Here is a 26835-nt window from a genome sequence, read left to right on the forward strand (position 1 = left end):
AAGGTTTCTCTTGAAATTAGATAAATTGATAAAAGAGAAGAATAACAATGAGGAAAAAGTTGAATGAAGAGAAAATAGGGAACAAGAGGATGACGAAGAAGGAGACAAGAAATATTGTGCTTACAGAGAATGAGAGAGCGAAAGAAAGACTAGTATTGACGTAAACACCATGTCCAATATTATGGTGTTTTGTATATATATATATGAGGGATTATTAATAATCGGTTTTTTTTCTTTAGAGAGCAAAAATAGTTTTTAACTTTTCAACTATTATTCTTTATATTGTAAAATGTAATTTGTGATTAATAGTATATTTCAGACTTTATTCCATTCATTGTAGTTAGTTTCAGTTTCTAGAAGGTTAAAATGTATTTTTGACTATTATTCACTTTAATTTTCATACGAAAAACAAATTCTAAATGCTGACTGAATAATTGACTTGATTGTCCAATAGATTATTGCAGTGTTTTATTTATAGATTCATTGATACCTGAAAATAAATACATATTCTTCTTTCATATCTATTTGAAAAAAAGAAGTATATCTACCGTTGAACTCAACGTGTCGATTTAGTGTAAGATTCATAGAATAAAAACATTATAATCAACAGTATGATTTTAAATGTATATTTCTTCCTAGTTGGGACTCGTCAGGTGGATGTAAGTGTATCCCGATGCTTATGTTCACATTTTGACTCGTACCAAGTAACTTTCGCTTCAGATCGATCAAAACCCAGTTCTGAATATCAACAATGAAATGACTCAAACCCTTTCTAATAGTAAAATAAATATCCTATACGTTGAGTAAGTAAGTGTCTATCTGAATTCAATAGCCCGGTAGATATCGGGTTAGAGACTGAGTTGGAAGGTACTAGGTTCGAGTTTCAGCGTGAAAATTTGAAAATTACCCCACAAGCACTAGGTTTCATTTTGTTCCAATGATTTTGGTGATCGACTAATCATCCTCAAACGGTTCATTATTTTCATGTTCATTAACTGTTTTTTCTTAATAACTTCTTACCACATGACTGATTGACCTAATTCACAGGGGTTGGCAAATTGAATCTAAATCAACATATCAGCTGATCACAAACTGACCTGGATATCAAGAATCTAAAAATTCCCTAACAGTTTTAACTTTTCCTTGAGCCATAACTCCAGAGTTGACATCCATAGCTGACCTACGCCAATCGATATTAGTGATGACATATTGCGTAGTTTGTAACTGCTTATCTATGTTCATAGATAAATATCAGTATAGGATTATTATTATTTTTTAGTTCTTAATTAAGATCATGAATCGATCAGTGTTAGACCGCCATTCAAAACCCAACTGATGATATTCTTTTTATGATAACATTTTTTCCAATAAGCAAAGTAATTTTTAGATTACACAAATGGATGATATAAGTTCAAATTCCATGGAAAGTAGTAGTTCCCTTATGTCTATTAATACACATTGTTGATAAATGTAAACGAACTCAAAACTTAGGTCAATTAGAAGTTCATTTCAACTGGTTCCAAATACTAGATTACAAAAAAACATTTCATATAATTATGAATCATTTAAACTAATGTTTGTCGCACCGCAATTTGATCGATAGAGTCCTATCATTAATAAAAGTCAGAGAAAAATGATAGTAATAACTACTCATTGTAAACTATACATTTTGAAGTTGAAAACGTCAGAAACATTTATTTGTTAGTTTATAGTTGTCAATTATTCAGATACTAAACGTGACAAGGTTACAGTCTACTTGAATACTCATTACTACTTAACGTTGAAGTTAATTAATATCGATTGATTAGATAGTAGGCACAAGTACTTTTTTCTAATTGATTTTTCTAAACATACTTAATTTTCTTTGACTAGTGCCTGTGAACTATTGAAAACTAAATATTGAAGACTTTGAATGATGATAGTTTGAAATCAGTTTTCATATCATAGATTTACTCACTTTTCGACTTCATTTTCTTCCTAACCAATAACATTCGTCTTATTTTGAAGTAAACATTTTCACAGAAATTAATTAATTCACCAAAGGAATCTTTTTAAAAGAGTTCATTCGTGAAGTTATATAATTTATCTAACTTTTTATAAAGGTTTGAATTGTCCCGTTGTTATTGATATTAAGTACGTTAATTAATCAATATTTTCTGGTATATTTGGATCCTGTGTGGACTGTTACGATGTTACCTTTGATTACAAATTTCTAGTCTATTTAGACTGTGACTAACAGTACAATTAGGGGTGTATATTTCATCCTATCGGGACTTGTCAGCTAGTTGTATCCGCATCTCAATGTTGATGTTTATACACTAAAACCTATATGCAGTACTTATTACTTCATGCGCGATCTCATTGTCTACTAAGTTACTCAGTTTAAACATCTAATGACTTGTCAAGCAGGTATGAATTTCATTATTAAATGATTGACGACTTATATAAGTTCTGATAAGTTGAGCCAATACGAAATCATGCTATTTAAACATCAAATAAATTTCTTTATGATTTTCCTTATTTTTCAACATTAAGTTTGATTACCTAGGTGGTAAATTGTATTAACTTTATTTATGTCACAGTTCACGTTGATATGGTACTTATTAACCAAGTATTGATTCCTGTACTAAATTTTAAGTTAGATCATTTTTATAAGAGCTACTGATGGCATCTGACTGCGAAGTAGGAAGAAGATTTGAACCTGTGGTTTACTGGTTGAAAACCAAGGGATTTAATTAATGTCACTACTTCAAAAACCCCATTACAAATTATTTGTTATATGCTTCAGAAAATAACCATTGACAGATAGTGTTTGCAGAACAGATAGACTTAGCGTATGTGAAATTGTTAGACAACTCACTTGTACGTGTTGATTTCATTCAAAAAAACAATAAAAGCTGAGCTCCTGAAGCCATCTAGTTCATTGAACGCAACACCATCAAAAGCGTCCAGATGAACTATAAATCTTCATCATCATACTGTAATCACTATCAACCATATAAAAGTGTTACCATTATGTCAAGATTATTTAAATGTATGCAGATGAAATTAGGTTTGAACTTGTGACATGATGATTAAAAGTTAAGTTTTACAGGAGTTAGACAAACATGATATTAGTTACTGAATTCGCACTGATTACCAACCAATATCAATATTTCTGTTCAGGGACTATGGTTTCTTGCCAATTCCTTCCGGTCATCAAACGATCAAAGGTGTGTATGTATATAAACCACGCATTCTATTTATCATAACAGTCAATAAAGAGGTTTATTGTACACAGCCTAATCACTAAATTCCTGAAAGCGATAATTAAATACCAACTAATAGCAATCACACAAAGAAACAATATTGACTGTCCATTAATCGTGTTAATATGTACAGTTATTTTGTGCCATTATTGATCAACACTCAGAAAACTAGAGGGATATAGACAACTAATGTATACATAATAGAATAATAAAAAAATGAAAGGCCGGTGTGTAGGCGTATTTATAAATATACTGTGGATATATATATATAAGATAAGTAGTCAATACATATACACCACCAGTGTACACAGTTAATACGTGCATATATATTTCAGCAGGTTCTGTACCCCGTTGGTATCATACCGAAGAAGCAAATAATATTTCTGAAAAAGATTTTCATTCTTTTAAACAACATAATTTGGAAATTCTTAAAAACGAAATAACATTTTGCACAGTTCTTATTTTTCAAGTTACTTTGTTTTTCTCTTCAAAATGAAAACTGGACAAGTGGTACAATGTTTAAGATTTTTCGGTGAGACTATAATTTATGGACGATTTTTGAACGACGCTAAAGTGACTTTGAGAGTATCCCCCTAACAACTACGACTAAATGAGGGTTATGAACCATTGTAATTATAAAATTTTATAAAAGGGGCTAATTGCTTTAAATGAGAATTATGATTTACAGTTGATGGTTAAGGTTGGTAATTAGATTTAGGATTTTCATCACGAACTGACATTAGCTATAATGCCAAAACGCCTTTTAGCCAAATGGATGAATGAATTTTGCGCCAAAATCTTATATCTGACTGGTTCGTCCATAAGTAATAGTCACACCGATTTTTCATTAGATTACAGTTAAATGGAAATACTGTTCCAGCTATTGAATACTAGATTGAGGTGGGTAATATAATTAAAAGGGAAAGAATTGGGTATTTCGATTATATTGAACTTGTTTTGCTTCCAGTTTATTGATTTCTAATCGGGAATGTGCATTTGTAATCAGTTATAGACATAAGCAACATAGAACCTGGGATAAATATGAGTTAGTACAAATCTCTATACCATATTATCAATCTGAGACTTAATTAGCAAGACGAATGCTAAAGGAGTTGAAATTATTGCAGTAACAATGATAGTGAAAAAGATTAAATGTTCAGCATATGGATAGAGTAGACAGAGTGTAAAGAAGATATGTATGAATGAACGCCAAACCTCAAGATCGAGAGGAAGATAAAAAGTGAACGTATCTATCTCAGTGTGACAGCGATTCTGACCCATACCATTCGAAATCGCTAGTTTTCAATCGTGGTTTTCACATAGACACTAACAAGGTAGTCTGTGCCAACCAACATGGCTGAAACCAGTAATCAGTACTTTCATATAATTATGCCACATCTTCATTTGGTCGCTAAGGTTCATTTGTATATTTCAGCAAAATAATGCTCATTTCTAGATATTCGAAAACATGTCGTTGAATATGACTACTGGAGGTAACCAATTCACCAAGTACAGGTTTAGGTACTCAACTTTGACTAATACTGCTTGTTTGGCAACTATTTAATTACCTAAACCAAATTAGGTACTCCAGTGTTGGTTGAAAGTCAACTGTTTTAAACATTAAACTATCATGATAGTAATTCACCGGAACCTCTTTTGAAGAACATACTATGAACTTACTTTTCAATGATAGTGGCCAAAACCTTGTTATTTAATTCTTTGTGTTCTGTATTTGTAAAAACAAAAAAAACATATGCATAGTTCACCAAAATGTTTGTAAAAATGATTATCTGGACTAGGATAAATTATTTACGGGTCAAATAGTAAACCATGTGACATAATGATTGACCTTGTACTCATTACACATGCATAGGGATTTAATGAAATTATTCTATTGTTGACACTATTAGATATAGACCGATAGGTTAGTTTCTGCAACTTTTGAACCTATACAGATCGATATGTCATAATTTTGAATGAACAAAATTTAAAGAAAATCAATCTCACTTTTGGTTAACCGATTTTTAGAGATCCATTTACTGTACAGTATATATCTAATATGACGAGTAGTGAACTACGCCTAACAATAAGTTGCGAATGACCTGCATTTGGTATATTCTCCACTTGTGTATTTGTTAAATGACTGCTAATCGTGTCTGTCCTTATGTTCAATACTTTATATATAGACGTGTTATGTTATTATAAAACAAAGAGTATTCTATTGGGTAACTGTTTTGACTTCTGATACCAAGTAACCTGTGGAGGAACTCGAATGCCTCACTTCTGTCTGAAATTTTTGTGCAGGAAGACAATGAAGACTTCACGATCAAACCATCTAGCTCAAGAAATAAAACACCACCAAAAAAATTGATGGAACTAACTGTCACTACCATATGGTATCACTGAATCCTATCTATCGATTAGAATTCTAGACATATATTTTAATGATTACAAGCCTCGTTTACATATTAGATCCTCCTGTATAACAACTTCAAAATCATATTAAGACCCTTTTTGAGAACATTTCATATTTAACGCTGCTTTTGACTTACGTAAACCGTTTTTATTTTCTTAACACACTTAACACTTTTAAATAGAAACCTTACAAATTTTCAAATCAATTGTCTTTTGTTTCATAAGCTGTAGTGATGTTAATAGTAGCCATCTATCTATTGATCCAGAGTATTAAACACGATCATAGGTGGAATGTCCAACTGGTAGCTCCTCACTATCATAATCAGCCTTCGTATAAATTAAAAGAACTAAATACCATTGTAAACTAAGATGGTTGGTGGCTAGCACATATGCCAATAAGAGACTGGCCAATTACAGTTCTGAGCATCAATGGGAAGATTCGAACAAACAATACCAATAATCAAAAAATTACTACAATCTCTACGAAACCCCCTTTCTGATAATAATCATCATATGCTCACTAGTGACTGGCTTCAAGAGGTATTTCCTGGAGTTCTAGTGGGAAACCGTGACCAGTGGAGTTCAACCAGGTCTGTTGTGAGATATCAACTCACTGAAGACAATGACCCGATTTCGTGGATAGGTTGAAGTTAGACACTGACACCGTTGGATGCCGGCTCAGTGATCTACAGGTTAAACATTCGCGCGCGAGATTGAAGGTCCTGGGTTCGAATCTGGCGGGGGGAGGAACCGTGGATGCGCACTGCTGAGGAGTCCCACACTAGGACGAAATGGTTGTCCAGTGCTTCCAGGTTTTTCATGATGGTCTAACTTCAATTGACTCATGATTTCAACTAGTGAAATTCCTAAAATCTCCACAAAACCCCTTCTGACTTGAAAATATGTTAGATTAATTTTTGGTAACTTCATTACCGGTACAACAAATTCCTGTTTTATTTATAAAATTAACCTATAGATATGAATGTACAACATTTTAGAAAATAACATGATTGACAAACAATTTTTCTTCGTTGAAATATCTTTTACTTCACAATTGATTGATCACTGGGTGGTGATCAATGTCATGCTTGTCTAGTCCTTATTAGTGCAGATCGAATGCTATCGATCATGTTGCAATGTGGCCACCAGTCTAGGTGACTACATCTCAGTCCTACAGGAGGTTAGTCACGGCTCGGATAGCTCAGTGGTAACGTCTCTGACTGTGAAGCTGGGTGACACGAGATCGAATCCGCCAGGGAGCACCAGTTCCCTCAAGATTACAGGTACACCCTGCTGACGAGTGCCAAGTAGCACGAGACCCGGGTCCAGGGTTTCCTGTTGACTACCTCCAACCACCATCTAAATCTTTTACTTCACTTACAAACGGAACAGATATGAGTGCATTTTGAAACTTTATTTCATAAAACAAGTAGATATTTAAGAAAAGTAAAAAGAAAAAAACAAGACAGAAACAATTAACAAACAGAATTTTATATTAATCCAACAAGTTATATACTACACAGTACACTGAAGAGTGACAAGAGTTAAATGAAGTTATCAAATTTTACAAGTAATAGCAAAACCCAAAAAGCAAACAGACTATATTTGAATGTAAGTTTGTATGCTTATGTTCTCCAATTATCAGAACATTGAATTAGTAAAAACAACTAGGAATTTCAGTGTCCCAGGCACAGACATAAAAATAGTTATTTGTAATCAATGACCACAAACTTCATTATTAATTGATGATAGATATGTTTCGATATGAACACTTTGAAATTCCTTGAATAGTACTACATTCAACTAGGCAAGCACAAACACAGAGAGATTTATAGACAATAATAATAATAAGATTATGTCGATAAGAGCACCACCCATGATATCATCAAAAGTAGTGAATTATGAAGGAAAACGTAAAGTTAGAAAAAAATCATAATCATATATACATATGCATTTGTGTACATATATGTATAGGGGACATTTAAATAAACTATTAGAGTTCACTTCGAACTGGTGTAAGTCGAGGTTTCTTGACACGTTTAACACTTGATTTTTTCGCTTTACGTGCTGATTCTGCTCTCAGTTTCTCTCTAATCATTTTCTATAAAAATAAATAAATAAATAAAGCGATAATACGAGGTGAAGAAAAGAAACAGGCAGATTGATACAAATTTAAACGAAAAACAAACTGTAGTCAGTTAGGGGAGATACCAATGAAAATCAAGCAACACACACACAAACTGAGTAGCTTAGCTGTTTTGTCATAGTGTGGGATTACTGATATGTTTGTATAAAACGACGATTGTTTTGTACTTTATTGAATGCTTAATTCCAATTACGATACAATACATTTACATGTGTGTATGGTCTTTTTATCATCATCGTTTCTTGGTACATTCGTGACTACTAAAGTATGTATTGGGCAGGTCTGGGTGCTAGTAGTTCATATATTACACTAAATGCTGCAATTACTTTCATTTATCATAACTACTACTCAGTGATGTGAATTCATGTTTCGAGATAAAATTGAACTAACTAATATCATTAGGTCTGTAGTTAACACAATTTTAGACCACTAACTTTGAAATCAATTTGTTTGATATGTAATGCACTTTGACGATTTCACTTGGAAGGATAGATTTTCCTCGATCTGTGCTCAAAAACCACCTAAATTTGTATTCTGATGACAATCAGTCACTAAGACATGTCAAATTACGTTGTTTATGCATTTTACGTCTTGTAATTTATGTATGATACAATCCATTTTTATAAAAATTCATAGTATACACTATTTCAAATGATCAACGAACATTAGATTTGAACATAATTATGTCTTTGACTGGCTTACTTCAGTCAACAAACTAACCTTTTAAGTTTAGGATTTTTAGTTATTGCTGATTAGGTTCACTGGATATTCTTAATTCTTTGAGGATTCCATAACTACTCAGCGATTTGAGCTGAAAATATTCAGCACGGCAGCTAACACACTTTATCACAGAGGTAGTCTCGTCAATTGAATACGCGTATAACCGGGTAATATGTACTAAAGAGTTTTAATTCTGATACAACTCTGTTTTATGTCTCAATTTACATGCGTAAAGAGCTAATAAAATATTATCCAATCGTCTCAATTAACGCATATGAAATGGGGTCGTTAGACACTGCACTACAACCCTTGAAAGAAACAAAGGGAACAAACTATTCACGATCATACCTACTAGAAAAGAGATCACATTAAACAATGTTGATATGTCAATCAGCTAGTCACTTTCAATGTTAAAAATAACTGATTTATTAGTCATAAACTAGTCTTTTTGGACTAGTAAATTTCTAACTGAGAATAATATTCCCCTTTACAACATAGATAATCTACGAAGATTGTTCAACTTGTAAGTAGCATCACTCTTCCCTCTACACCGATAACAAGAGTCATCATATGATCGTTACTGAGTAGAACTCCGAGAATGTCCCTCAAAGTTTGATAATGCTGGTGATACACAACAGGTATCCCCGATGGTATTAGATAATGGTCTCATATTATTGAGCGAACCTACTGGAATTAGATACTTGAACCATTGGATAACCAAATCAGTGGTCTGAAGATAACTTATTCGGTACCAAGATCTGAAGGGTCGTGGAAGCACATTATTGAAGGGTTCTTTTTGGTGTCCCTGAATTCTCTGAGCTGGATACCTTAATCATAAAGCCATCATTGCCTTTTTAGACAACATTATCAGCATAAATTTGAAACAGGTCAGAGGGGAAGATGATCAAAATCAGAGAAACAGAAGTAGCTGTTAGTCATAAGTGGAGAAACTTGAACAGATCACTTCTATTTTAAGTTCGCGCTGATTATGTCTAAAATGACAATGAAAACTACCAAGCTCAAAAAAATGTAACTTTAACAAAATTACCATTTTGAGCTACAGATCTTCTCTACTATTTCAAAGATGATAAATTTTGTACAAACACAAAATAATTGTTCAGTTGTACTTGGCTTTCTAACTATGATTAGTAGTACATAACAGGTACTGTAAATATTTCATACCAAAAATAAAAAAATTCCGAATTACATTTGTACAACTAACAAATTACTTGAAAAATAAATCATCAGATAATAATTTTTTGATTGAGATCATGAACCGATTGATGTTAGACCACTATTGAAAATCTGGAAGCACTGGACGACCGTTTCGTCCTGTTGTATGACTCTTCAGCAGTGCGTATCCACGATCCCGCTTGCGGGATCATCAATCGGTTCATGATCTCAATAAAAAACTTAACAATCACCACAACCCCTAAACTAATAATATTTTTCAATAAATTTACCTGATCTGAACTAAACTCATTTACATAATTTGAATCTCTGATTACAAAATTTAATTCTTGTTCAGTTAAATGTAAAATATTTTCATCTGATTTACTCATTAATTGTGATTCACGTAATAAATTAAATGACCATTTTAATAATATAGATATCTCATCAATTCCATCATAATGTGAATGATAAACATCAGGAAAACGTAGAATTAAATCACATAGTACAGCTGTATTTTCAAAAGTTAATGCGAAAGCTGAAAAGAATTTTTTTTAGAAAAGAAAAAGGAAACGGATAAACAATAACTAATTACAACATAATTTTAATAAATAAGAAAGTTCGACGGAAAGGGAATTTGTTGTGTCCGAAGGAGACTAAATTATGGGTAACGTCTGGGAACTACTTATGGACTGTTATTACAATATATTTAAACTTATTGTATAACTGTTAGGTAACTGGATTATATATATATTTATATTTCTCTTATTATAAGCTTTCATTTGACTCACTGGCCACTATTATACGATTTACTATTCTTAAGTTATTCCCAATCTATTAGTTACGGTCTTTCACACTCATAACCACTCTTGGCTTGACCTTGTATAATAATTATTTTTCATTTTATAGTGTGATGGGATCGGGTCTGCTTGTATATAAACTACGTATATCTGAAATATACGATTTATATAGTGGAGGCTGAGATTATGTCCTGGACTCAACGGGTAGGGTTAGGCTAGAAGGACTGATAAGTGTTCAGAGTTGACGCAAGGCTGTTGTGCTGGTTGATGTGTCATTGCTTTAGCACAGGAACAAGGTCATATAAGTCGGTATTCTAATTGGAGATTTTATTGCATGATATTTGGCGGGCTTCAGGACGTAACAGAATATATATATATATATATATATATATATATATATATAAACCTGGAAAATGATGGCTTAGCCGTTAAGTCCTAGCTTCGAACCCTGTGTCATTTCCTTCGATTCGGACAACCAGGTAGTATCGTTAGCCTTCAAAATTACAGTGTGGCTCATACTTGTGCACCTGATGAAGAGATGTGTATTTTGCATACCAAATTGATAGAGATTTGTAGTAAGTGGAGAATTTTCGAATTATTGAGTTTTCTTAGAGAAATTGTTCAGTGCTGGAAAATTGATTGTTGTTCTGAGCAACATTATTAAAGCTAAATTCATATATAAGTGAGCTTTTTAATTATTTTCCGAGTGTTAAAGCAGCCTGTTCTGATGACTTTGGTTGTAAATAGTCACCGCCAACGTATCTTTGTCTAAGGATCATTTATGTAGATAATAGCGAATCGATAATGTAAAGGTCAAAGTCTTAGGAAAGAACTAATGATGTTAAAATTCAAATTTCTTCAGTATAATGTGGGTTGTGAAGATAGTTAAATTTTTTAGTTGAGCACCATGGGTTGGTCTTAGTTTGACCGAAGTCAGAAATGTAAGTCACTGGATGCCAACTCGCTGATTTGAAGGTTAACAGCTCGTTTCAAGATCTGAAAATCTTACGTTCAATCTGCAGCAGAGTTGTAGATGACAATGCTGAGGAATCTCGTCAATGGCTGCTTAACTAAAGTCACTTTGTGGTGTAAAACAATGAAGGTCTAGTTGTTAGACAAAAATTGCCAGTAACTATTATTATTATTATTATTATTATTATTATTATTATTATTATATACTTACCTTGTCCTATTGTATCATTTTTAGTCTCTGAATTAATATCAGTATTATTTAGTATTTTGCGTGATTCCTGGAGAATCTAATAAAGTAATAGTAACAACCATGACGAGAACAAAAGGAAATTATTAACTTGAAGCAAAAATCAATATTAATGAGTGTATTTATCATCCCAACTAAAATCATATTAAGCGAAACTGTAGTGAAATTATAGTTTTTTAGACCAAAGTTTTCAAAGTAAAGGGATTGTGCTTAGTTGACTTGTATGTGTATTAACGAACGCTCGTTTAATCTTGTTTAGACAGATTATTGTTACTACCCTTGTCTCCTCTAACTGAAGTAGGAAGAAGTTAGGGTCTCAACTTGTTGCCCTAATGGTTGGTACCATTCTATACAGTCTAGTGAGTGAGTGGGCATAATAACAGTTTCAGTTTAAATTATAAAATATTAACACTCGGTGGAATACACAGCAAATTCAGCCGATAAGAAACAAGTGAGATGGAAATATCCAAACATACTACTGAACATCATGAAAACAAACGACAATTTGAATAAACCCGAGAAACTTGTATTTTTATTATTAGTAATAGATCCGAATTATAGTATTATGTGTTTACTAGGATATGTTTTGAGAGTTGACAAAAATTAATTCAACAAATAACTAAACAAACTCTGATTTCTTTTTATTGATCGACTGCTCCCTGGTTAAATCAGGCCAAGGATTGTTTACTGTACAATTAATATGAAGCGAACAAGCTAACAGGATAAAATGGGCAATATATCCATACCTATGACTATATACACAATAGAGACTTAACTTTTATCGTTCAATTCAAGTCAGTAACCAAGTACGGATTGGTGTACTTGTCTTTGTGAGTAACAATAATTATCTAATAAATGATGACTAGTAATGTAACCTGATTATCTAGACCATACAAAGAGGAGTGGGGTTCAAACCTGTGATCTCAATTAGTCAGTCAGCTAAAACGTAGGACCAGGCACATATATGCATCAATCCAAGTTGCCATATCGCATTAGCACAACAAGATGAACACTGAATTCATGGAAGCAATTAACTCAATGGTGGTAATATATAAAAGAAAGATTGCATGTAAAGATATAGTACAGGAAGAAAGATTTAGTACGTGGAAAGATATGAGGCGATTTTAATCTCTTAGTTTAAGTAAAGGCAGAGAGTGTATACACCTACACCATCGTGATGGATTCTGAGCCATGCCACCCACAGTCCCCAACCATTGGTTACGATAGTCACGCGGACCCCAACAAAGTAGTCTGCATCTACCAACATGGCTCATACCAGAAGTTAGTGACTTCAAGCACTGATGCCACTTTTTGGTTTGGCCACTCCTAACTTTCTTCCAACTATCCCCAACACCGGTTAGCAATCCACGTTGTGGTAATTGATGTTCAGGCATACGCGACACGTGGCCCAACCATCTCAGTCGATGAAGAATCACAACCTCATCAACTGATTTACCATCATTCCCTAATACCCTGTGTCTAACCTCACTATTACTTACCCGGTGATCCCAGCAGATGCCAGTAATATTTCTAAGGCATCTGTGGTCAAATACTAGTAGCTTACGAGTGTCTTCGACTCTTAATGGCCATGTTTTGCGGCCTAATACCCTGTGATCTCAATAGTTGAAAGTAATCTATCATTCCTATTAGTCTTGTATATAATATACACACATGCGTGTAGGTCGATCATTTAAGAAAATATTATAATAGCCAGTTAAAACTAAGCAGCAATTTGTGAATTTTTAAATTGAATTCAGCTTTCTTAACGGACCAATATCCGTTGGAGTATTATTGAAGACCAAAAAACACTTAACAGTAGTTTTGTCCAAATTTGGGACTCCTCTTCAGCAAATAAAGGCCAGTGAATCATAGGATTGAAGTTAAACTCTTCAAGTCTAGAGGGTAGCAATACTCTACAGATGTCCTTCCCTCCTTCAAATCAACCATGACGTAAATCCCAAATAATATAATGCGACAGTAACCTTCCAAAAATAAAAACGAGGAGGGAAAAATATTTGAAAAACACAATACTTACATTAATAATGTTTTGAAAAATTTTCAGAGCGACATCATCTTGTCGTCCTGATGGTACTTCGGCCAGTAATCGAGCCAATTCCGTCGCATGAATTTCTCTTTTCGTACGAAAAGAAGCTTGATTATCTTTTATTTGTTATGTAATTAAGTAAAATGGCTAGTAATGAAGAGGAGTATACTTATAGAGAGATGAAGTACAACAGTGCGATAGCAACATAGAATCCGAAATAAATAATATTCAACTGGATTAATAAAGTAGTGATTAGTATGTGTGGACATGATAGTCGGATTGGTCGTGTTATTGATAAAACAATATCCTAAAATATACTTAAGAGTTCTTTTCTACTCGACCATAAGAATATAGCTTGTCAAATATTTTACTGTGCTATTCAAAAACTAGGGTTGTATTTGCCAGGCTGTAAAGTCTAAACCTTTTCCTAGCTCTCTGAATATGTGGAAATACCGACGAAATTTTGAGAATTTCATTGTTTTTAAATAAAAATCGAGATGTGAAAGTGTTAGGTCCAGTTTTGTGTAGAGAGTTGTGTTGGTATACTCTTTCACACATTGACAGCCTAGTATGAAACAGCTCTTCATTGATACCTAGTTCTTCAGCCGGAGTTACCCCAAGATGAAAGATGTCTTCAACTCGAACAAATACCCATGCCGAGCACTTTACTGAAAAATAGATGAATACCAACCGATGAACAGGTTAGAAATGGATTTCCCAGTTTTAGTTGAAAAGCTATGATATGTTGAGTAAAAGAAATAGATTCTGAAACAAATGCTTACTGGTAACAGTGAATGAAGGTAGAGCTATATAATAATTGTTTCTATTGGACAGTATGAACTAGTGTATACTGAATTAGCAGCCAAAATGCAGTATACTCATTTTATTTATTTATTTGAACACATAAATATTGGTACAAGGAGGCACCAGATACATATGCGCCACACAAAACAATGAGAATGGGAAGAGATAAAGAATGTAAGGTGTGTGTAAAAAAAAATAACAAGTGTATGGTAGTGAAATAATATTAGGGGAGGCAGAAAGGTACAACCAGAAAGAATTCTTTCAGTTAAAGAAGTTACAACCACTTTTTATGAAGAAAGTAAAAGAAGGTTACAGCAGGATCGCCACTGGCTTCTATTCTGAGCCATATCTGATAACGTCTCTAGCCACTGTGTTGCATCAACTCTAGAACTCCAGCCAGGGAGTCGAGAAGGACCAACAGAAGCCAGCCTTTTCAGTTTTCTTTCATACCACGACACTATGTCACAAACTGACCACCTCTCCACTTTTTCCAACCAGTCGCAGCGTCGGTAAATAATACACAACGAGGAATTCTCTAGGGCGCCCCCAAACGCCCTGGTATGGCCGAGAGCGGGGTGGGTTCGCCCTCCCTCTCGAAATACTCTCACACGGCCACGCGTATACAGCCTCTGCCAGGGAAGTCCTACTCACTGCCTTCTCGTGGCGGGGGTGTTGTTTACGAAAATGAGAGGACGAAAAGCGAATGTCCGGCGCTTTACCCGGATTCCAAATCTATGGTGCACATGGGCACCAGTATCCTGCGGGAACAAATGGCGTATGAACCAATTTTCGGTCACCGGCTACAATGGGACTGTATCTCCTTACGATGCTCCACTGCCTTGTGGGTTAGACCCTTAGGTCAAAGGCTCGGGGTGTGGCCCCCTAAGAAAACCACCTGCTTCGGTCTAGGCACCCGGGCAGTATCGCAGCCCACACGCAATTAATGAACTGAAATTGTGTGGCGCATATATATTTGGCGCACTCCTGTACCAATATATATGTGTTCAAATAAAATAAAAATAAATATTCTCTGGGGCGAAATTCGTAAAACATGTCCATGTTATAACTTGTCGTTTGGATGCTTATTGTCTTGGATCTTTTAATGCTACTTTTCGTAACCGGTCGTCGCCGATTGTTATGTCGGAAACGCTTATCACTTATACTCGGAACGATGGACCTCTGCAATTCCCACGACGCGAAGGTAAGAACATAAAGACTGGTATAAGTGATGATTTATTAACCCCAAAACACGACGACGACGACTGTAGTAGACAATACACTCATTTATATATTGATTGTACACCCATTTCGATTAATAATTAGGATGAAATCACATATATGAAAAATACTTAGAGTTATAACAAATCACAGACCGAGCATAGTTCATGTAAATGGAATACAAGAATATCGCATATTATACAGAATAAAATATCATACGAGAAAAGAAAACAAATACTACATTGAGTAACCATTACATTGAATCAAAACGGAAGTAATCTTGAACTAAACTCATGAGTAAATCAATCGAAAATTAACTTTTCTTTCAATCATATCAGTCCAAGCCACCGAAATCGATGTTTCAAGATCGCGACACCAATTGGATTATCGTCACTGCGCCCGAACACACGATGCCGAACCTCTGCATTACTAACATGGTGTTGCCACTGGATGTCAGCAATCCTTCAGAGACAACGATGATCAAACAGAAAGTCGTCTAACATCCTCAACTCGGAGGGGCCAGGTTTCACAAGAATAGAGCAGAACTGCTCTCACCGACGCGTTATAGATCCGACCTTTTACAGCCAGACTAGCATCACGAAGGCTCCAAAGATGGCCCAGATTGGTATAAGCCGCTCTGGCTTTCACTATACGTGAATTGATCTCATCATTCACGCCACCACCAGCACTGATGCAGCTACCTAGATACACGAACTTCTCGACTACTTCTATCTGCTCACCATCCAGGGTGAGTACAGGATTAGAATCCTGCCAGTCTTGTAGAAGTACTTTGCACTTAGAAGGTGCAAAGCACATACCATACCTACGGACACTGATTGCCAACTGATTAAGTGCGGATTGCATGCCTTGGGCATTATCGCACAGTAAGACAATATCGTCCGCATACTCAAGGTCGAGAAGTCTTTCTCCAGGTAACAGATCCACACCGCCATTAATTACATCCATCAGAGCTGTTTCCAGAATGTCATCGATGGCAAAGTTGAAGAGTAATGGTGAGATTGGGCAATTCTGCCTAACCCCACTACTTGAGTGGAACAATGAAGAGAGGTGGTTGTATGCCCTTACCCTGCCTGAGGTGTTTGTATATAGGGCTTTTAGGATGTTTGAGGGACAGTGGACAGTAAATTTCAACTATGTTTAGCATGACAAAAACACCACCGCGGAACCGGAAGTTGGTTGAAGCTAGGAGTGTACACAACTGCATAACAACTTAGTATTCTGGAGGTTAGGCGCTTGCATCGGGGCCTCAAGGTCATGAATGCTTTTATATATATGTATATTGTCCTCAATTTTTAGGCCAAATAGGTTTGTTCGCGCACCTGTGAGTACGTCAAATGATATCATAAAGTGTTGCCATCGATGACCGAAAATCAAATGAAAAAAATAACAGCTAAACAGTTGTGGATAATATTTAATGTTTTAAATGTTCAATAAGTTTATCATAGCTAGTATTTTCAGCCGTTTTTTCTGTTTAATTAGTTGGTGAATGTTGTGTGTTGAAGCTTAATTTGCATTACGGAACTTTTGATGAACAATGAAGTCGCAGACGACCTTAGCTATTAAACGTGATAACTTTATGCATAGTTAAAATAATAGTCAACGGATTATAGAATTACATTTATAAGGATACAATGTTCATTGCGGAAAGCCCCAAACACAAAGACAGTGAAATTCGCCAAAAAGATGAGAACAGTATTGAAATAATTAAAATTCATCTATCAATAAAAAACAAATTATCATACTGAAGTAACAACAAAAGATTTTCAAAAATTAGACCAATAAAATACTGTCACAATAAACCATCATGTTTCTCAACATACATGTGTTTAGCTAACTAGAGTCTAGAAGATGGACAGGTTTATAATTCGAAAAACAGGCATGTGACTTACCGAACACTGTGTATGACAGACAAATTGACTGCCATGTAAAGGTTTATAAACTAAACATTGAACTACAGCAGACATTCAGATTAGATTTCGATCAATACTTGTTTATGGATTGTCTGACTAAATAAGAGTAAGGATTTGGAAGGACAGGGGTATATACCGTCTCTTCGTGGCTTCTGAAGACGCTTCCATGTTATAGTTTAAATGAAATGATAGATTCTAGTGAAAACATTATAACATCCTTCTGAAACCTAGGAACTCAGATGTGGCAACCATAGAAATTAACGACAGTGGCTGTATGTTGTGACTCCATATACAACCATTTACTTCGAACAAGCAATAACTGGAAAAATGAAGATAGACAGTTTGACCTGGAGACTTTTATCATCAACACAACAATGGACAATGATATTCAACAAAAAGCTGATGCCAATTGTGAAGTGAGTGCCTAGAATTTTGTTATGAGCTCACATTCGCCTTGAAAGATGAGGGAAAATGTCAACTAGACCTCCCAGAAATTGGCTTTAAAATGGAGATATTTTCAGAAAACACGTTTAATGATAGTGCTACTAAGGAGTGCAACTAGCTTATTCCAGTCAAACAAGTGACATTACTTTATTTCTTATGTCCACTTGAAGCGCAAACTAATTATTTCGATGAAATAACTCAATCCCCAACTGCAAAACCAGAGGAAGCACACTTTACATTAGCTAATATAAAATAACAACACCCTATAAATACGAATAGTGCGACTTTTCTGAAAAGAACTTGAGTAAAATTATATATTTATGATGGCGAATACATACTCATAATCGAAAACTGCTAATCTAACAAAACATTCACACAGAGCACTAAAGGCAAGAGGGACGTTTCTATTTAAAAATCAGCTCTTCTCAGCATGTTATAACTACTGAAGTACCTGATACGAACTCACATTATCAGCTTTTATTAGTACCTTTAGGTTAAAAAAGAATTTCTAATGTAGCACTACATTAGTTTGCACGTGCAGGCAACGCACATGCTACCGGGTTATAGCCAGTATACTGAAAACTGGATCCTAGGTAGCTACATAGTCTCGAAATGTAACATTTGAGCTAACGCAGATCACACTTCCTAATGCTTAGAACTCAAGTTCTAGCTTAGAACTTAATATTAATTTCTAATTTGTACAGTAATATTAATGGACTTAAAGAATACAAACCAGCTGATAACTAAGTAATTCTTGAACATCGAATGAAATATGAAGCACTTCAAACGAGGCTAAAGACAATGCTGTTTTGCTGTACTTACCTTATTTATCGTAGTGGCAACGCTTTAGGGGTATCGTCCACCGATGGGGGTTGCGAGTATTTGAAGGTCAAACCGTTGCAAAATGATTGGTTGATCAGACAATTTGAAAAACTGCCAGATTTCTTTTAGTTATGCTATTGAATGATTTGAATTGCAAAAACGACTTATAGTAACGGTACAGTCTTCAGTAGTAAGGAAAGGCGATTAGTCAACCTACATTAATCCTTGCAATTTGTAGTGCCGTGAAGATTCATTTGGACTTTAAATGCATCAAAATGAGGTGCTGATATTACGTGTTCTGGTATAGAACACCAGTAATTTAATTCTCGATATATGAAACGAAACTCCAGAAATGAACGATTCGGTCCTGGTAGTGAATTTTCTTGAAATGTCCTCTCAAGTAATCAGCCCCTGACGGAAGGAAAAGACAGAACATATTAACACATAAATCATCGTTCAGTATACGCAAAGCCAGTACTAAATCAACTCGAAACCTGCGGTAAGACAACAGAAGAAGGTTGGTGAGTTTCAGTCTATCTCCATGAAGTGTATCCATGGGATCTTTTACCACTTTGATCCTTCGACGTTGAATTCGTTCTAGCATTATCTACTTCATACTTGAAACAGGGACTTACTATTGAATCTCACATTATAAATGCGGTCCCACAAAAGTCGGAGTTTTTCGTCCAGGTGATGAAATGACTAACGGATAATTCATCAGACCCTGAAGCCTTTGGCAGAAGCATCCTGACGGTGAGTCATAGTTCTAATGTTGCTGCTTATTATGATTCCTGTCTTTTTACTCCATCACTAGGTAACTTAATCTCGATTATTGTGCAGTATTATGATAGATTGTTGTTATTTATTTGCATGACTATACTTTGATAACTGCTCACACATCTATTCAGCTGGCGAATTAAGTTCATCCTATAATATTATTCTATCTGAGACTGTGTCAACATCATCAAAATCACCCGAAATTGATACGACGGACTACAGTACGAAGTCCTGAATAGAGGACACTTGACAGACGCATTCCAAGTGAGCACTAGAGTCAGACAAGACTGCCTACTCTCCCCTTCTCTTTCTCCTGGTGATCGACTGGGTTATGCAGACCTCGACATCTGAGGTGGAGCACGGATTACAATGGACGTCTCGGAGTCGATGAGACGATTTAGACTTCGCAGATGACCCGGCCCTTCTGTCCCATACACACGAACAAATGTAGATAAAGACAACGAGTGTGGCAGCAGCCTCCGCATTAGAATGCCTCAGTATACACAAAGGAAAAGCAAGACCTTCAAATACAACACGGAGAACACTGACCTGTTGACACTTGATGGACAAACTCTGGAAGAGGTAAGAACTTTCACGTACCTGGGAAGCATCATCGATGAACAGGAAGAATCTGATGGTGACGTAAAAGCTATAGTTAGCAAAACAAGTACAGCATTTCCACAGTTGAACAACATATGGAACTCAAAATAACTATCTGAAAGCCAACATCAAACTGGAAATCTTTGACACGAACATGTAGACAGTTTTACTGTGCGAAGCCGAAACTTTGAGGACTACCACAACCATCGTGAAAAAGTACAAGTATTTATAGATAACTATCCACACAATATACTCAATATCCGTTGACCAGATATCATCAACAACAACCTACTGTGGGAGAGAACAAACCAGCTTCCGTTTTATGAGGAAATTAGGAAAAAATGCTGTATGTGGGTAAGACACAACATTGTGGAAGTCATCATACCGCGCCTTGAGGCGAGCGCTGATTTGAAATCCTGAAGGGAAACGGAATATATGAAGACCAAACAACACATTCAGCCGGAAATTCGAGGCAGACATGAAAAGGATGAATAATAACCGGGAAGAACTGGAAAGGATTGTACAGAACAGAGTTGAGTGGAGAATGTTGGAGGATGATCTATGCTACTCCACGTAGGGTAACAGACGTACGTAAGCAAGTAATTGAGATGCTGTGCGTGTATCTATAAATATTGATATAAGCGGAGATGAATGACACAGACGGCGTTGCTACAACCGATAAGCCATTTACACAAAGGGAAAAAGGAAAAGGATTGAGGATTGTACTTTGCAAAACTCCGCCTTTAAAAACATTCAACGTCGATGGAGGACCATTTACCCATATCCGTTTTATGAATGGCCTTAAGCAGTAGTTTTTGGGCAATTTTATTATTGTTATACCTCGATATGATTATTAGAGCTATTCGAATCACTGTGCGTACCAAGGACTCTCGAAATAGTACAGTTTAAGGTAGATAAAACTAGATCAGTACCAATGAATCTATCATATTTGGGAATTCGTAGTACAAAGGAATCACCAGTTAGTACGAATAACACACTCGGCTGGTGTTAGGTACATGAATAACAAACCTGTTGCGCAAGTGTACATTTGCCATAATGTGACTTCGTAACCTACCAGACTTTACGTGGAAGACTCGTAGTTACCTATAAAAACTCATCCTCTCGTGACACCCAGTAACTGATACTAAAGACTTCTGGAGGATATATTGAGTCTAAGAACAGACTAATATATTTGATAAAAAAGCAGCACCTGAATGGGCTAGCTATTCCGTCTTGTTCAAGTGTTCCTTAGTTCACCATCTGTGTTCTTAACCACTTCAACCATCATCGATTTTATTTCCTGCACTAGTTTAAGATTCACGTTGGTTCATTTACATTTATTCTGCAATGCGCTTCAGAACTTGGCAGGAGATATGTATAAACTGAGTAAATGCAGGTTGATTGGGGAAACCCTGTTCTCAGTGGATCGTCACGTAACAAGCAAACTTTAGTGGTTTTTCTAAAAAACGCATAAGACAAATGAGCTTCGTCAGATGAGTTAAAATTTCAGAACATAATTACATGTGAGAAAATCAATCACATTTATTTCCGCCTTGTTGCGTTACATCAATACTATAGGTACTTTATGGCGGTGGACTTGTTCCTGTCTTTTGTCGTCATATTCTTATCAGCGTTTAGTGACGTTTAATTTTGCGACAGTTTCTATTGTCGGTAGCACAAACAACATGGCCGTCTGACAACCAGTGTGCCATTTTACTGCACTGACATTTGGTTGATAAGCAGGTCTTTTAGAGGTAGAAAACATATATATTCTAGAATTATCCGGTCATCAAAGGTTTCAGAACACCACTCGTAGAAGATGACTTGTATATGGGAAGCCCGGCAAAAATGATGGGGTTGGTTTAAGAGGCTGTTGGCTTAAACTGACATATTCCTTTTAAAAAGTATACTTTACATAGGGGAGCTACGAATCACAATATTATCTAGCTCGGTCAGGTTATAGATGTAGTTTCTGCAGCCACTGACTATTGACACGAACCATGTTGTGAAATGCAGAATTTTTTAGCAGCTAATCCTCTATGGATCTGAATAACCTTCATTGGTGCGAAATATCTATCAACTTCGTATGCATCCTTATTTGAACACTTCGTGTAATCAGTTGCAATAGCGCTATATTAAAGAGCCATATTCGAAAGGTTTGAGGTTAGTCTTATATTAAACGTACCATGACTGCGTAAAGAAAGTTTGAAGTGTGATGACCGAATGAAGTGTATTGAGATAGACGCAAAACGTGCATGCATCTTCAGTAGATATAGTCTAGAGATTTAATCCAATGGTTTAGACATGCATTTAATCAGTTGCACGTATAAACAAATTGCGGTAGTTAAGAGTCCTCAATGATTCTTGTGAATGAGTACAGAATAATCAACAAAACTAAAATCGTACACTTTATTGTCTCACAATTGGTGTGCTTCATAAAAGTTCATATCGGTAAGGATTTTCAAGTTCATCGCACTATGAGACTAAGGTCGAGGCCAGTATTAGTGCACAGTTTTGCGCTGCTAGAATACATGACCTGATTTAATATTGTGGATTTGTCATGGTATGTATGGCCAATTCATGAGCCATATCATTTTCTATACTGACTCAACAAATCAGGACAGTCGTAGTGTGTCCTCTAATTAAACAATACAGAACATACTCAATGTGGTAATAGAATAGTGTGCATAGTGTAAAGAGCGAGAGCATGCATAGAATGACTATGCCTGTATGGGCGAGCCACCTGTCCTGATTAAGTGTTCCCGCGTCGAAATTTGGTGACCCTGTTCAAGTGTTTGACGTCTAATTTAAGTCTCCTCAGTGATCGTTTGTTCAGCCTTAAAGATTCTGTGATCGCGAACCGGTGTCACTACAGTAACATTTTTGTGAATTCCAGGAACTTCAGTGTATACTTGTGCCACTGGTTTTTTTAGTAATGACAACGGACAATAACTTCTTAGTAATAACATACCAAAGCGTTCAAGATGGTACTGTTAAACAATATAGGTACAGAACAATCTAAATATACACGATGTATCAAGGAAAAGTCATTTGCGCTGGGAGACCCAAAATGAGAGTAAACTGGATACTATGAGGTTAGAGAACTTTTAACTGACCCAAGGAATAATATGAGGTGCCTTTTTATTCGTAGTCTGTGTCCATGGTCCACCACGACTGCCTCAGTCACCGACATTTCTGTTGCTAAATTACGTAAAAGTCTGACGGGCAAGAAATATACGCTCAGTAAACCCTGAACTCCATGGTCATTTACAAGAAATAGCTAAATGGCCTCAAACCTGCGTTTCGGAGACGAATTATAGTGAAGATTTACTAATGCACTTTTGACATGGTAATTTATACTAGCACACCATCAACAGAAAATCACTCTTCGATTAATTGTTAAGTATAAACTGAGAACGGATGTACATCGCACCGGACCAGTTAATAAAGGTTTTCGAAAGTTGAAGTCAATTCATAAATTTCCAAAAATATTTTATGCTTCATCTCCGTGAGACCTCACCTAAGATACCGTTTTTAGAGAGTTATTACAAGTCTAAAGTAGATTGGCAATGCACCTGAGCTCATTTAGGGCTAAGGAATTTATTCGTTAACACGTTTGTTCGGGCGCTTCCATGCAAATCGACCGAAAGAGCCAAACATTTGCTCCCTACTTTATATAACATGAAGTGACCTAATATCGACATTCCGCGTTTTCGTAAAGATTTAAGTGCCAAAATGTCTTATTTGTCTGCTCCATCTAGTGCCATTTACGTCCAGGGGTAAAAACATATTTTTTTGCGTATAACACCAAGGGAACCAATTGTTTTGGACAGGTTTTACTTCAATAATAATAATTACGATTCGTAACTACTTTTTTACTAAAGGTTTCTAACTTGGTGTTAGTAATAAACAGCATTATCGCCGCTAAATTTTGATTACGCTTATCCACTCGAGTAGATGAAAGCGTAGACAGAAACGTGAGGCGAATGAGCCATTCAAATTTAACTTCAATCTAAACGAACATAGTATAGTAGTGTCAATATCCCCACCACGTCAACAAACTGGTCAGTGAACGCCCTTGATGGGAAATCAAATCGTGTCCCTCAAATAAGCCAATCAACTTGCTTACAGTGTTACTGAACGAGGAGAAAATATATGGTGTGAAAATTTGGATTGACACAAATTCCACTATTACGTGTTTTTTGCGATAGAATAAATGAACCAAACTACCTTAATGTGATTCAGCTGCTCAAATCCTACTTCTGGGTCGAGTATGTGGGTCGCTGGGAGCTCGTAAAGAACACTTGAGATCAACTTTATCCAACTTTTCACAACATATTTTGTATTCAGTTCCGATGCATCTTATTTCTAAATGAGCGACATTTATCTTAAAATTTTCGTGCATTTTGGGTTATTTTGAAAATGAAGAATTTGAAAAATGAGCCGATTTATGCAATTTAATTCACCTATGAATTATTAGGACATTTTACTAGTGTATGTTTGTTTTAGGAAACCAAGTGCTTGGACGTTATACGATGCGCGTCTTTCAATAGGGTGAAATTAGCCGTTTTCCCCACAAGTGCTCTCCTTTCCAGGGTGTAGTTTCTCTCATGTCATATTTATCATCAGTTTGTTCAGTTTAACACTCAAAGTGTTATCTAGAAACGTTTTAATTTCATTGAATGCTGCTTGCATAATACTGTATTTTATGTTTTGTTTGTTGGTCTTCGTGCACTGATCAACTGTTCGTTGCATTTAAATTGTCCTCATTTGAAATAAAGTTTATACAATATGTTTAGCAATATTAAGCGCAAATTAACTCACCCACGCCCAAAGCCTAATTCTTCTACTGCTCAGTGCTTAACAAAAAAGGATGAAGGAACTACAAAGAAAGACAGAGTTGAATTCGTCAGTAAGTTTCTTGTATTTTTAGCTATTGTAACGTTTTGTCTGTTTTTTCCTGTATTTTGGGGAAGCAGTTCCGAACCTATAGTCATGCTGATAGTCTCGAGGCCATTAATTCAGCGTATAATTGAAATACGACTTTTCTAGGTCATCTGAACCATGAAGCACTATTTTAAAGTTGTGCATGAGAATCATACTTAGCTCCGAAAAACATGCGAACATTCATCTTAAAACACTAGGTGACAACACATTCGACTCCATGAATATCGATTTATTTACCTAGTTTTACGCTCTCGTTTTTTCTAATAATCCCATTTCGTTGGTTTTCCTATTTTATTTATGTCTCATGGTAAATAGATTACTTTGTATTAGGGTTCTCAATTAATTAAGTCTGATTGTTTGATACCCTATAGATAAGCCCCTGCCCTCATATAAATGGTTCCAGCAGCTACTTATCACTGCCCACTAGCTAACAAGATTGCTGAGCTCGAATAAAAACACCACTCTCTGTTTCGCTTAGAATAATAAAATATGACTTTTTCTTAATTTAAGACAGTTGTTTTTCAGGTTAATTCCTTCCAAATGCTGTTGCAATTTGTGATGTACTGGACACGTGTATTCGTTTTTTTTTTATCCACCAGTCGTTGCAGGTTGACCTAAAGTATTTCAGTGACCGGTTAGTGCGGTAAACTTTATACCTCTAAGTTTAATTTAATTGTTCGATACTGGCACTAGAAGTTTTGTACACTCTAGAGAGACAGCTTCACATAATTATGAATACCAGATGTCATTCATTGTAGTATGAATTGAAAAATTCAATTAACACTCATCTGAACCATCTCGTAAAGGTGAACCATTTGTATGTATTAACTGTGTTTACTTTTTTGTTCTAGCGATGACTAATAGACAAATTACAAAGTGAAATAAGAATTTATCACGCTCGCTTTTTGAATGCTTCTCGTTTTCTGCTTTCGATACGCACTTATTTTCGGAAGGTGGTTCGAGGTAACCAAGGTTTCATGCTATTCGGCACCCGTCAGTACGGTAGTCCGTCGTCATAAATAACCTAATGGTCCCTAACAGACTCATCCACGATCTCATTTCCTAACCATGCCTTTGTTCTTGTTTGTCAGTTTTTTTTTGTCTTATAGTGTTTGCCTAGACTTATGAGTTATTTCAGTTTCTTAGTTCTGTTTAATTCCACCTTCATTTCATGTTTCTTTGTTTTGAGTTTAAATGTTCCGAATTTATATAGGCTCATTTAATTTGTTAACTAAACGCGAACCTGTACACCCAGTTTCCTTCATTTTTTCCTGTGAAGGCTAGTTACAGATAATATTTAACTACCCCAACCTAATTATATAGAACCAGATCTAAACCCCCACCCAATTCACTCATATTAGGTTTCAGAATAATAAAAAATAATCTATGTAGCTTATATTTCAAAAATCATAAATATATTCGCATTTCTGTCATTCACATGTCTTGAAATCGGCTCCAGTGGCTCGGATGTATTCACTCTTTATCTTGAAGTAACTTATTTTGCAACTTCGTTCTGTCTTCTAGTTTGTC

The 26835-nt window shown here is 35.5% G+C and overlaps 2 protein-coding genes across 3 annotated transcripts in view; one reads left to right on the forward strand and one right to left on the reverse strand.

Annotated features, from left to right (window-relative positions):
- Positions 1–7092: 7092 nt before the first annotated feature.
- Positions 7093–19098, reverse strand: CNTN5_7 (Contactin-5). Of its 2 annotated transcripts, XM_051215630.1 has the most exons (5): positions 17436–19098; positions 13754–13878; positions 11683–11758; positions 9993–10237; positions 7093–7764 (listed from the first exon to the last, which is right to left on the reverse strand). In XM_051215630.1, the coding sequence occupies exons 1-5, from the start codon at positions 17518–17520 to the stop codon at positions 7657–7659; spliced, it is 639 nt and encodes a 212-aa protein (XP_051066160.1). In that variant the 5' UTR covers positions 17521–19098; the 3' UTR covers positions 7093–7656. The 2 variants fall into 2 exon arrangements, with proteins under 2 accessions (XP_051066160.1, XP_051066159.1); XM_051215629.1 differs by having other exon boundaries at positions 7093–10237; positions 13754–17520; positions 18982–19098.
- Positions 19099–24895: 5797 nt separating this feature from the next.
- CDK17_3 (Cyclin-dependent kinase 17) overlaps positions 24896–26835 on the forward strand; it is an 83400-nt gene continuing 81460 nt past the window's right edge. The window contains exon 1 of the mRNA XM_012936972.3: positions 24896–25270. Within this exon, the coding sequence (XP_012792426.3) occupies positions 25150–25270 (121 nt within the window). The 5' untranslated portion in view covers positions 24896–25149. The remainder of the gene's footprint in view (positions 25271–26835) is intronic.

The sequence above is a fragment of the Schistosoma haematobium genome, chromosome 4, assembly GCF_000699445.3.
Source record: "Schistosoma haematobium chromosome 4, whole genome shotgun sequence".
Lineage (NCBI taxonomy): Eukaryota > Metazoa > Platyhelminthes > Trematoda > Strigeidida > Schistosomatidae > Schistosoma > Schistosoma haematobium.

Bases quoted from the DNA above. Each gene is read 5' to 3' on its own strand.
- CNTN5_7 (XM_051215630.1), bottom strand. From the start codon at position 17,520: ATGAATTTTAATTATTTCAATACTGTTCTCATCTTTTTGGCGAATTTC. The intron at 11,759-13,753 runs GTAAGTATTGTG...TTACTTTATTAG, and splicing joins TTTTTCAAAACATTATTAAT to ATTCTCCAGGAATCACGCAA. The intron at 10,238-11,682 runs GTAAGTATATAA...AATTCTTTTCAG, and splicing joins AAATGATACAATAGGACAAG to CTTTCGCATTAACTTTTGAA.